A 12563-nucleotide genomic window follows, 5' to 3' on the forward strand; every position below is an offset into this window, starting at 1 on the left:
CAAATGTCCTAATTTACCACAATTAAAACACCTGGCAGTTTGATGTCTCCTCATTGCTGTGGAAATCGCTTCTCCTACCCAAGATTCATCATTATAGCTAAATGTCTCAACATTCATCGTATGCTGAATCCATTCATCCATAGGTGCTGATCCAGACTTTAAAGGCCCAATTATCTTTTTGCATTCTATGCTTGCATTTTCGAAAGCTAGAGATTCAAGAAGTATTCGTCTAGCTTCTGGGTCTGTTACCCCTATGTCCAGAGCCTTAATTAATCTTTGCAAAAAGTCAATAAAGGGTTCTCTCTGTCCCTGCCTAATCCTGGTATATGATTCAACCCTTTTTGCTGGATCTTGCATCCTATTCCAAGCATTTAAAGCTGCTTGGTGACATAGACACAGTACTTCTTTGTCATAAAGAGCTTAGACCTGTGGATTAGCATATTCTCCTGCACCAAGAATTTGATCTTGGGAAACCTCCAGACCTTTTCCTCTTCCTTGTTGTTCCATATGATGGATTCTTCTCTGAAATAGATTCCAAACATCAAGGAAGGTCCATTATCTAAAACTGCAGACACTAACTGATGGAAATCATGGGGGGCAGCTCTAGCATTAGAAGCCCAAGTCCTTATCATTTCCTTAACATATGCACAGTGCAAGCCAAAATTAATAATAGCTTGCTTAATTTCTTTCAGATCATTCATTGCTACTGGTGTCCATCTAGCTTCTTGGACTCCCTTTCAGGAGGGCGTGGTCTATCATACCATATTGGGATAGAAGCAATCCATAGAGTCTCATCCTCTGTGAAAACAAAAGAAGACTCTCTCCAAAGCATCATATCCTTAGACCCAAATTCTGAAGTCATACCTTCATGATATCCGTTCTGGTTCTACTTGGCAGCCCATATATTGAAATGTCTCTCTGTACTTAGCTCCTTCACAGACAAAAATTTTAAAGAAAACACAATGTACATAATCCAGACTCTCTGCGAATTTTCCATTTTTTCTTTATTTCTCTTAATCTATAACTATCTGTACTCTGTCTCTTTAAAGACTTTACCCTTTTGTTTTAAAAACCATCAACTTTATTCTCTATATTCTTTTTCTTCTCTCTCTCTCTCTCTCTCAAGCCTATGAACATTCATCCAACACTGTCATCCTTTATGTCTGAATCTGTTTTATTGTGAATCTGTAATTTTTTTTTTTACTTTCCAGGAGCAGTTTCTTAAAATGTTAAGCAGTTCTTAAAAACTTAAGTTGCACCATGTACAGGTAATACGGTACCGCCTGTGTCCTGCCCAGCCTAAACCTTAACTGTGCTGTTATTATGGTAATTATGGTAGTTCCTGCCTGAGACCAGCACAGTTCAGCATGGCGGAGCTGAGCTGCTCCTGCCTCAGAGCCATTTGGTGCCCCTGAGCCGCACACAGTTCCAGGCACATATAGCAAGTCCACATTGGAGCCGTAGTCAGCAGTTTAATTCTGAGACTAAGCGTGCAGCACAGAAACTCTTTTCATCCAAGTTACAGCCAAATCTGACATGCAGAACACTGTGCAGTCTGAAAACACGTCTCTGTATGGCAGCAGGAATCCGCCATGCTCTTCTGCCTGCCTAAGCCTGATTCTGCTGTCTGCCCAGGTGCAGGCAGGGAGCCCTGAGCCATTGGCAAGGTCTCAGAGCACTCTCCTTCTGATCCCAAGCGGGAACACAAACATCCAGTCCCATAAAAGCCATTGAGATGCTTTAAAGCCAGAGTTTGCACTAGTGGCACAGTCCCAGGAAGCCACGCTTTAAAATGACAGAGTTTTTTTTCTCTGCTGATGTTGCCAAATCAGGAAATCTCTCTACGGCATGCCACCAACAAACAGCAAAAATCTGTGTTAATCTCTTTCCCTTATTTTTAAGCCTTCTTAGGTTTTTGAGTGGATTTAGCCTATCATGTTGGAGCACCACTCTGGCTAGCTTATGCCCCGAAATAATTACACTATTCTTTTAAACACTGCCTGGCCCATTAGTTCCAGCCTCTTATTGGCTAGCTCTTACATATTGATCTAACCCATTTCTAATAATGTGTGTAGCCCACGAGGTGGCTTACCAGGAAAGATCTTAACCTGCATCTGTCTGGAGTGGGAGAATCATGGCGACTTTCTGACTCGGCTTCTTTCTCCCAACATCCTGTTCTGTTTACTCTACCCACCTAATTTTGTGCCTATCAGGGCCAAGCAGTTTTCATTAATTAACCCATGAAACAACAGATAGAAAGATGACCTACCTCGATCAGATTCTGTCTAATGTCTTCTTACCTTTTGAGTTGGTGGAAGCTAGAGGTCTCCCTATATATTTTGGAAGGACTTACCAAATAGCCACAGAATATTAGGTCAAACATAAAGGAGGGCAATAAATTGTTCTTTAGAGAACTAAGTGTCTAGGATAATTTCATTCTGAACCTGCAGTCTTCTAACTCTCTACATTCACTGAAATTATAATAAAGTCCATCAGTCTTGTAGAATAATTAATGTAGGGGCAGCTTTAAAACATTTTTTAAATGGGGATGTCAGCTAACAAATCACCATGAAAACAGTGTGGATGTCTTTCAAATAACTAGACACAGAAATATCCTCTGATTTAGCTATTCCACATCTTGCAACATATCCAGAAGAAATGAAGTTAGCACAAACTATCTGCATTATTGTGTTTATTGTAGCACTATTCTTATAAGCCAAGTTATGACATCAACTTAGGTGTTTGTCAACAGATGAATGGACAAAGAAAGTATGGTATACATACACAAAGAAGTGTCATTCATTCAGAAGGAAGAATAAGATCTTGCCATTTGCAGAAAAGCAGATGGAAGTAGATGATACTATAACACACAAATACTGAGACACAGAGTGCCAAGCAATGTCTTTTCTTTTTTTTTTGTATGTGGAAAGTTAAAACAAAACAAAACAAAGGGCCTCAAGTGTCAGAGTAAATATCAAGGACTGGGATATAAGTGAGTGGGGTATAAGACAGAGTATAGTGAGAAGAGTAAAAGTGTGACTGGCGGGAAAGTACAGAGGGTGGAATGGACATGACCATGGAAAGCTGCATGTGTGTATGAAAAAACCCACAGTGAATAAATCAGTGTGCAAACAGTTGAGGTTAAAGGAATTAGAGAGAAGACATGAAAAGACAGACAGGTGGTAAGCAAGCACGTGACGAACATTCTATCCCATTAGTCATTAGGGAGTTGTAAACATAAAACACAGTAGGAGCTTTCTATACACCTAACCGAATGGCTAATGCAGAAGTACTGAGAGAAGCAAAGAGTGAGCTATGTCGAAGATCTTCATGTTGTACTGCTGAGGGCACAGTGGGCTATTCTGTAAAAGGCTAGAGATCATGTTTACAAGCCTGTAATGTACTCCTTGCCATTCATTCCAGAGAAATTTAAACCTTATGTTCATATGAAAACTATACATGAATGTTTACAGCTTCTATCTACAAGAGCACCACGCTCACAACCATCTGTGGGTAAGCACTTTGAAAAATTTAAATGCTGCTGTTGCAGGGCTGTGGCTGTAGCTCGGTGGTAGAAGTATGACAACAAGCAAAACTACTACTAAAAACTCAACCACCACCACCACCACCACCACCACCACCACCACCACCACCACCAACAACAGCAAAGTTTCAAACACTTGAGCTCAACACATCCATGGTACATGTGTATACAGAACACTACCCAACAATGAAAGTGAAAGAACTGAGAAGTACCGCAGAGCTGTTCTGAGAGGAAAAACATCAGTCCCCAAAGGCTGCATATGACACAATATTATTTATATAACAGTGCAAAAATGAACCAAACCAAACCAAACAATAAATGAAGAACAAGAGATCAAGGGGGTAAGAAGAAAAGGTTGTAATTACAAAAGGGACCCGTGAGTGACCCTTGTGACCACTGACATGTTGTTCATGGCCATATCAATGTTACTATTCTGTCATTGGAGGTAACTTGGTCAAAGGCATATGGAAAATTCTCACAATTGCCAATGAAGTTGCAATTATTTCATGAGAAAGTGTTGAATACATCTTTAAGTACTTAATTTACATCATTGCTATAGGCGAAGACGAGTTGTATTTAATATTCTTACATTCCAATTTCTGCATTTTAAATTACTGAAGTTAAAATTGTATTACTTCAGTTTAAAAAAGAGCTGAATTTCAAAAAAGTTATAAACAGTAGAGAAGTCAGAAAATCTTCAAAGATCTTACCAATGTTATCTGTTAGAGCCCACTTATAGTACACTGCATGCATGTATGAAAAAAACCACAATGAATAAGTCAATGTGTAAGCAATTAATAGTTAAAAGAATTAAAGACATGAAAAGAAGAGGACAGAAAAACAGAATAGCTCAAGAATAATACAGTAATATAAAATCATAGGCAATTCCATGTCTGCTATACCCATATGTCTAAGGTACAAAGTCAAACTACCTTTATCAATGAATATAAAGCTTAACATGTTAAGTTATTCTAGAAAGATTTACATTAAAATGTTAAGTTTTCTTGCTCTGTAAGAATTCTGACAATTCTATTCATGAGCATTTGTAGCTGGCTCTTGACTCCTGACCTTATTTATTCAGTCCTGAATCCGTCTCTATGCTTATGCACTGGCTTAGACAGGGTAACAGCTTTCTACTGTACTTTTGGTTTAAAGTTTGTTTTTTATTCATCTGCTTCTTCTTTGCTATAATGAGCTAATTTATAAATTTAAATCATGGAACATCTCTAATTTTGTTTCTTTATTCTAATGTAAAGATAATTTCTTTATAATCTAGCACAGGGCAAATTCTTTAATTTCTTTAGATTGGCATACATATTATTTCATAAATTACCTCCTATCATCTGATCCTCACCCACATTTTCCACATAACACGTACATACATCTTCTGTCACATTTTCTAACATTAGACTTTCTTTGTATTATTCTAGCTACAGAAAGTATGGCTCTTTTCATGTCCCTTGGCTAACAGTGGCTAACTATTCTTCCAGGGACTCTTTCTGTCCTATAGTCTAAGAGATGTACTTCTGCTCTCCTTCACAGGAGATTTAACCACAGTACTTACTGAGTGTCATCTCTCATTGCTACATTATTATCAATCTGATTGGAAGAATATGTCTTTTACTTTTTACCTTCTAGAATATGAAATCTTAGAGATTCTTAGTCTATGACATTTTAAACAGTTAAAGATAGCTTCCAAAGATAATGAAAAAAAATGGCAGGTGATTTTTCTCTGTCTGAAGGGAAAATACTAAATGCTAAAAAGCTTACAATTCTGACTCCAACTTGAGTAGACAGGATAAAACAAAAGTCTATAGTCATCTCTACTGACAGCTGTCATGTGCCTTATATGATCCTCTGAAGCCAAAAAGTACCAGAAGCTTACTAACAAAACCAAAAAGTTATTGAGTTATTCATTCAATAATTCAACATCGATGAACAATGGAAGGATTAAGTGCAAGAGAAATACAACGGCAGAAAGAACTTCCAGGTGAACAATTTTGTAGTCCACATGGGATCGCAGCATGTGCCCAATGACATGGCTAATGCACCCCAGGGGTCTCTACTACCATGAATTACAGTAATATGGGGACAGCTCTAACGAAAAAATTTAAATGTTGGATAACCACGCTGACTAGAAAGATGGCTCAGTGGTTAAGCACTTGCTGAGGACTTGGGTTCAGTTCCCAGCACCCACATAGTGGCTCACAACCATCTGTAACTTCAGGGTCAGGGAATCTGACAGCTTCTTCTGGTCTTTAAGTGAGTATCAGGTATGCATGTGTGCACTTACATACATTCAGGCAAATACTCATACACATTTAAAATAGAAATAGCAATATCTTAAAAAATTTAAACCAGGTGGTGGGTGGTGGCACATGCCTTTAATCCCAGTACACTGGAGGCAGAGGCAGGGAAGATATCCGACTGTGAGTTAGAGGCCCCTGGCCACAGAATGAGTTCCAGAGCAGCCAGGCTGACACAGAGAAACCCTGTCTTTAAGAAACAAAGCAAAACAAAACAAATTTAGCAATTTAAAATCCTAAAAATGCTAAGAAATGGTTGGATACTTTTGAGTTTTCTCCACAGATAGCTCTTTTGGTAATGACTTAGAAATTGTTATTTAAGGCCTTCTATCATTGTTTATTTTTTCCCCTCTTTTTGTAATTGAATGAGGAGGGTACCATATAGAAATTATATAAATGGTAAATCTAAATCAAATTATAGTCCATTGAAGTTAAATACTTGTTGATCTTTTAATTAACTATGATATGATACAAAATCAAAAAGACCATAGTACATTTCATAGTCATCTCTGTCAGTATAACTGTTCTGTAACAAGAAAAAACCATGACAGTCACAACCAGCAGCTAGAAAATAGACTTGGTTTTCCAGGTAGAAGAAGAAAACTTACAAAATCATGAGCATCTCGATCATTTGTTCTATAAATAAACCATGGTCATGACTCAAGTCTAGGAAGCACCCCAAAGTAGAGAAACAATTAACTTAGAATAACTTTGAATTTTCACACTTCTGAATAAAATGCAATTACTTACTTTCTTCTCCGGTTTGACTCCACAAAATATTTACGTGCTCGATTCCGACATATTTTTTGTTGCTGTAGTAGTATCTGGCGTTCTTCTTCTAAGTTTTTCTCGAGATGGGTTTTCATATCTCTAGTGACGCCATTTAGTTAAGAACAACAGTGTATCTTTAGTGAGTAAGGTCCGATATAATTAGAGTCTCATGGTAATGACACTATAATGTTTTTGTGGGACAACCAATATGTGTACATATTAGTGTTGGTATATGATAGCAAATGCTATATACATATACACCAGCTGAGATGGTGTTTGGCATTAATGGAGCCCTAACATACCTGTCTTCCCCAGGAGATCTGCATCCTTAAAACCTAAAGCAAGGTCTGCAGAAGAGAAGACCCTTAGCGAAAATTGATGATTTGCTATTAAAATTGTAAAACAGTGAAAAAAAAATTCCAGAAGTTGGGACCTAAGGAGGTAAGGAAATGGAGAGAGATGGTGGTGGTGGTAGGAACCCAAGAGAAGACTTTCCATTCCCTGAAAAAAACAGAGATGACCATACAACGCCATCACTGTCAGCTAAAAGGTCCCTGGAGAACGCAATTCTAATTATCACAACGTTCTCTGGAAGAATAAAGATGCTTTATATACTTTAAAGGCAAAGCTTACTGACATTCCCACTGTGTTACCAACAGTAACATCAAATGGGAGCTCGACTATTTCTCAGGGAAAAAATCAGAAATAATCCAGGCTGTCAAATTTCAGGTTCCCTGCTCTGTCTTTCTTATGTCTGACAACACAACGGGCAAAGAAGGAAACAGAAAGATCAGAACGTGCTTGGGTTAAGCAGCTCTGGGACGGGTGCGGGGTGCGGGGTCAACTACTAAAAAGGAATAGCACAAGATTTTATTCTCTGTGCATTTCTCTAAGAGCCCCGACTAAGTGCGGAGTGTCTATAAAAGTAAACAGTAATTCGAAAAGGCGAGTCTTCGCCCATCCAATACAGGGCCGATGCATTTTGAAATTCACAAAAATGTGACAGCCACGTCCAAGTGTGGACGCGAGGAGCCAGGGTGGCAAGGGGAGGGGTCTCGAAGTAGGAGAAACAAGTATAACTTTAGGTCGGGGGCAGGATGGGGTGGGGTGGCAGCTGCTAAAGCGAACACCCGCACTGGAAATGACTTGCCAGTTTCCATGTCCCTGCGTGCGTGCTCCCGGGAATCTCAGGCGCCGCCGGGATGCGGAGGGAAGGATACAGGTAGGCGCCGGGTCGCGGCCGCCCGCTGCCGTCCCGGGCGCCCAGCGAGTCCGAGGGGCCGGCTCCCAGACCCGCGCCTGCGCTCTGGGCTCCGGGCCTGCCCGCCAGCATCCTTCACCCCAGCGCCGCCCGCGTGGCCGCTCGGCCTCCCTCCTCCCCGGCGCTCCGGACCCGCGCGCGCGCGTCTCCCGCCCGCGTCACCGGCGTCGCAGGCTCGGCCGCGGCGGTCCTGGCTTCGCGGCCGCGGCGACTCTGGCGACGACAGCGGGGAGGGCGGCGACCTCGCGGGGCGACAGCAGAGGTGGCGGCTGCGAACACGCCGCAGCCATCTTGACAACCAACCGACGCCGCGTCCTTCGCGACGGAAACCAGGGGGAACGCTGGGCGGGGCTGCGGGCAGGGGGCGGGGCTGCGGGAGGGGCCCGAGCGGCCAATAGGGGCCCTGATCGCTCAAAGCGGGCTGGGGTCAGCTGAGGTAAACTGTGGCAAACCGGGGTTAAACAGAGGCAAGAGAAGCCGAGGTTCACTGAAGTACACTGAGGTGAGGGAAGGTAAGCCTCTGTAAATTGAGGGAAACTGAGGAAAGCTGTGATAAACTGAGGCAAGTGGAGCCAAACAGGTTTACTGAGGTGAGATGAGGTAAACTGAGGCAAGCTGAGATTTTTTTTTTTTTTTAGAAACTTAATTAAGCAGAAGCATACTGAGGCAAGCTGAAGATAGACGAGGGTAAAATGAGGCAAACTGAGTAATCTCAGGTAAACAGAGGGGAGTTGAGGTTAAATTGAGATGACCTGAAGCAAGCTGAGCTAAGCAAATTGAGGTAAGTTAAAGCAAGCTGAGTTGTGTGATAGTACTTTCTCGTTGGACTGCCAGCAGATAAGATTGAGACTTCTTATTTCTTATGAAAGCTTGGCTTATAGCTTAGGCTTATTCCTAACTAGCTCTTAGAACTTAAATTAACCCATTTATATTAATCTATGTTCTATCATGTGGCGTTCTCTCTCTTTCATCTTGCATCTGTTTCTCCTGGTGTCTTTCCAGGACCTAGATTATCTCCTCCCACTTCCTCAGTCTGCCCAGAAGTCCTACCTATACCTCCTGCCTAGCTATTGGCTATAGTATTATTTGTGTTTTAATAAAGTTTGCCTAAAGATCAGAGCACAAAGCAGCCATCCTAGTCAGTTATACAGGCCAGGGAGTGGTGGCACACACCTTTAATCCCAGGACGTAGAAACAGAGGCAGACAGATCTGAGTTCAAAGCCAACCCTGGGCTACATAAGAGAAACAGCTCACACAAAGGTGCTCCCAGCACTTGGGATGACATGCCTTTCATCGCAGCACTAGGGAGGTGGAGACAGGAATATAAGGGGAATAGACAGAACCTCAGTGTTGTGTGATGTCTTCAGGATTCACGAAGACAGGATCTCGCCCATTTCCGTCCGAGGTAGAGGTAAGAGCCAGTGGCTGGATGCTTTGCTTTTCTGACCTTCAGCTTGAACCCCAATATCTGTCTCTGGATTTGTATTATTCGTGCTACAGTTGGCCCTTCAGCTCTTTATCAAGACAGCCACAAATATCTCACAACAGAGTTGAGTGGATGGCAGCCCCTTTATTTCTGGGGCTCGCAGTTGTGAGTGAGAACAGCTGAACTATGCTTTAGAGCTTGATTCAGTTCTCCCTTTTCATGGTGTTTTCTGGAGAATACTAACAGATGAAAGACAGCAAATGGAAAAATCCCTAGATATGGACAAATATTACTTGGCAGTTTGGAAATAAGTATTTGGTGCATAATTTGTTAGGTATGAAATCCTGTGGTTTTTAGGTCATGAGTCTTCCCTGGGTATCACTCTCTTGAAAATCACTATCTCTTTAAGAAAAAAAAAAGAAAGGGAAAAAAAGGCTTGCTAAGTGGAAAATTCCTTCCCCTACTTACTCTCCCCCAGGCCTTGAGACTTCTGCCACCCTCTCTCCACTGCCCTATTTATAATGACTTCACTTAAGCGTATCCTTATGGTCCTCGTTTGCTGCCAGCGTCTGCAAATGGACCATCACAGCAGAAGTAGCCTAAAAAGAAGTCCAGATTTAGCTTAATAATCTCCTGGGAAGACGTGCCAGAAGAGATCATCGTACTGAAATGACTTTTGTGTGGGAAATTAAACAGTTTTGAGTCACTAGGTTAATAGCTATGTAAGGGAAAATTTGGAACAAGACTGAGCCTTTTTGTTGGAGCCCAATGTAGAAACATAAATTTCGAGTGGATATTAGTTAGTTGTAAATTTTTTATTTACATTTTATATGTATAAAATACATATAAAATAGTCCCAGATTGCTTAGCAGAATGTTCAGAACAAAAAGAGATCACTCTGGAGCATTAAAATATCTTTGCCTTTATAAATTTTTAGCACTTCAACAAACAAACTTTTTCAGCTGAAACTATTTTAAAACAGACTTTTCCCCCCTTTCAAATGGAGATGTTCTGATTCAATTGGGTTGTGTCGCAAGTCCACATTTGATTTTAACTGCAAAGGGCTTAAGTTTCATTCATTGTCACAGCAAGATGACAAAACAAAACATATAACCCTATCAAGAAAGGGAAACTATGTATGCTTGGATAGTTGGCTACACGGGCCACTTTTGAATGCCCTAACCATAAGCGTCGACCCTGGTTCTGTTTCCAATGCTGTCATCAGACATCTGTCTCTCCAGGACAACTTGAACCTTAGCAAAGGAGGGCACTGCAAAAGGCAAAGGAAAGTAAGAAATTTATGGTTGCTATTTACAATATTTGCATTTTAGCTTTCCTGAAAATTTTGTTTAGACTGTATTATTTAGTAAGTGGGAAATGATAGTCACATTACTATTGTTTTACATGGTATATTGATTAACATTAAGAAGCATGATTTCACATCAGCACGGTGTCATCCTTGTAATCCCTGCCCTTGGGAGATGGGGCCAGGAGGATCATCCTTAGCTGCAGAGTGACTTTGACGCCAGCCTGTGCTACTTCACCTGTCTAAAAACCACAGAGAAGAAAGGCATGGTTTGTTTTCTCAGTGTCTACAAATGCCTGCTCAGTAGTTACTCTTTGTCTAAGTGTTGCTTTGTAAAGTTAATAAAAAATAAAAGGAAGATTTAACTTAAGGTTGTTATCCATTTTTTTAAAGCTACAGGTTTGTTGATTTCTAAATCTTTTCTTAAAACTTCAAAATCTTAAGCCAGTTTTCCTACAGCCTATTTAAGAGATTTAGTCCTGTTTCTAAAAACAGGGAGTTGAGAGGCAATAAAATTAAAGGTGAAATACTTGGATAATAGATAATTTGAAGATTTTTATAAAGTTCATCTTTTGCCAGGAAAGGTGATTGTGAGGTCTTGGGCAGTAAAATGCTTGTGAACACAAGGAGCTGTGTCCAGATCCTCAACACCCACAGGAAAGGCCGGCTGTGCTGTGCTGTGCTGGAGTCCTGGCAGTGGGGAAGAACTGGAGGCAGGCAGATCCTTGCTCACCAGCCAGTCTAGCTGAACTGGGACGCTTCAGACTCAATCAGGGACCATTGTCTCAGAAACTAAGGTGGAGAGTACTGAAAGACAGGCGATGTCCAATCTGATTTCCACAGACATCTGTGTCCACCTACGGGTGTGTGTATGCATGTGCGAGCACACACACACTACATAAAGAATAAGACATCTTAATTAAATATAATGCTTAATTTATTTATATTTTCTAACAATACAACTCATTTATTAGGGAATTTTTTTTCTCTCTCTCTACCTACATACCTATCTCTCACATCACATCTACTATATGCAAGTACTTTCTAGTTACTGGGGATTTAGTGATGAATAAACTTCAAAACATAGTACTCTTGTAGACAACCAGAGTTTGATTCCCAGCATCCTCACCTGGTGGTTTGCCTCTGCCTGTCGTCCAGTTCAAGGGAGAGCTGAAGTGTTGGACCTCTGCAGGCACGTGCACAGACATCCACATCATTAAAAAAAGTAAAAATTAAAAAACTTCAAAATGTTAAGGTTTGAAGTTTATATTAAATTTTCTTGCCAGTAGAATATATTAGGCTCTAAAAACTACTTTAGAAAAATGTAGTTGTGTGATGAGACAGAGAGAGAGAGAGAGAGAGAGAGAGAGAGAGAGAGAGAGAGAGATAGACAGACACCAGAGAGACTGTTGCAGATAGAGTGCTCAAGAATGTCCTCTAAGGAAGGGAAACTAGGTCAGAATACGGGAAGGGGAGTCTGACTCAGTTGTCTGCATGATGAATGTAAAGAATACATAGTCCGTATCTGGTAGGGTCTTATAAGGTCCTAATGTGAAGCCAACCTTTAGTGGAGAGAAGGGCATTTGGGAGTTACATCACCTAATGTTTAAAAAGGATCACTGGAGTGTGGCACGATTAATAAAGACTCAGAGACAGATATTGGGGTTCAACCTGAAGACCAGAAAAACAAAGCAGCCAGCCACTGGCTCTTACCTCCACCTCAGTCCGAAAATGGTGATCCTGCCTCCAGGAAACCTCAGAATGAGACAGACTGAGTGCTGTCTCCTGTTTTATAATCCTCTCTAGTTCTGGGATTAAAAACGTGTACCACTACCACACCTAGTGTGGCTACTGGGATTAAAAGCTGGCCAGTGTGGCTGTTTTACTTTTCTGGTCTTCAGGCAAGCTTTATTTATTAAAATACAAATGAAATGCCACTACCCTGTAG

The 12563-nt window shown here is 41.0% G+C and overlaps 1 protein-coding gene across 3 annotated transcripts in view; it reads right to left on the reverse strand.

The window, feature by feature from the left end:
• The window catches only part of Cep126 (centrosomal protein 126), a 60155-nt gene extending 51966 nt beyond the window's left edge, over nucleotides 1-8189 (reverse strand). For all 3 annotated transcript variants that reach the window (XM_026779378.1, XM_026779379.1, XM_005346787.2), the window contains exons 1-2: nucleotides 7842-8189; nucleotides 6601-6720 (exon numbers count right to left, since the gene is read on the reverse strand). In XM_026779378.1, the coding sequence (XP_026635179.1) occupies nucleotides 6601-6720; nucleotides 7842-7954 (233 nt within the window). In that variant the 5' untranslated portion in view covers nucleotides 7955-8189. The remainder of the gene's footprint in view (nucleotides 1-6600; nucleotides 6721-7841) is intronic.
• Nucleotides 8190-12563: the final 4374 nt, after the last annotated feature.

The sequence above is a fragment of the Microtus ochrogaster genome, chromosome 5 (assembly GCF_000317375.1).
Source record: "Microtus ochrogaster isolate Prairie Vole_2 chromosome 5, MicOch1.0, whole genome shotgun sequence".
NCBI lineage: Eukaryota > Metazoa > Chordata > Mammalia > Rodentia > Cricetidae > Microtus > Microtus ochrogaster.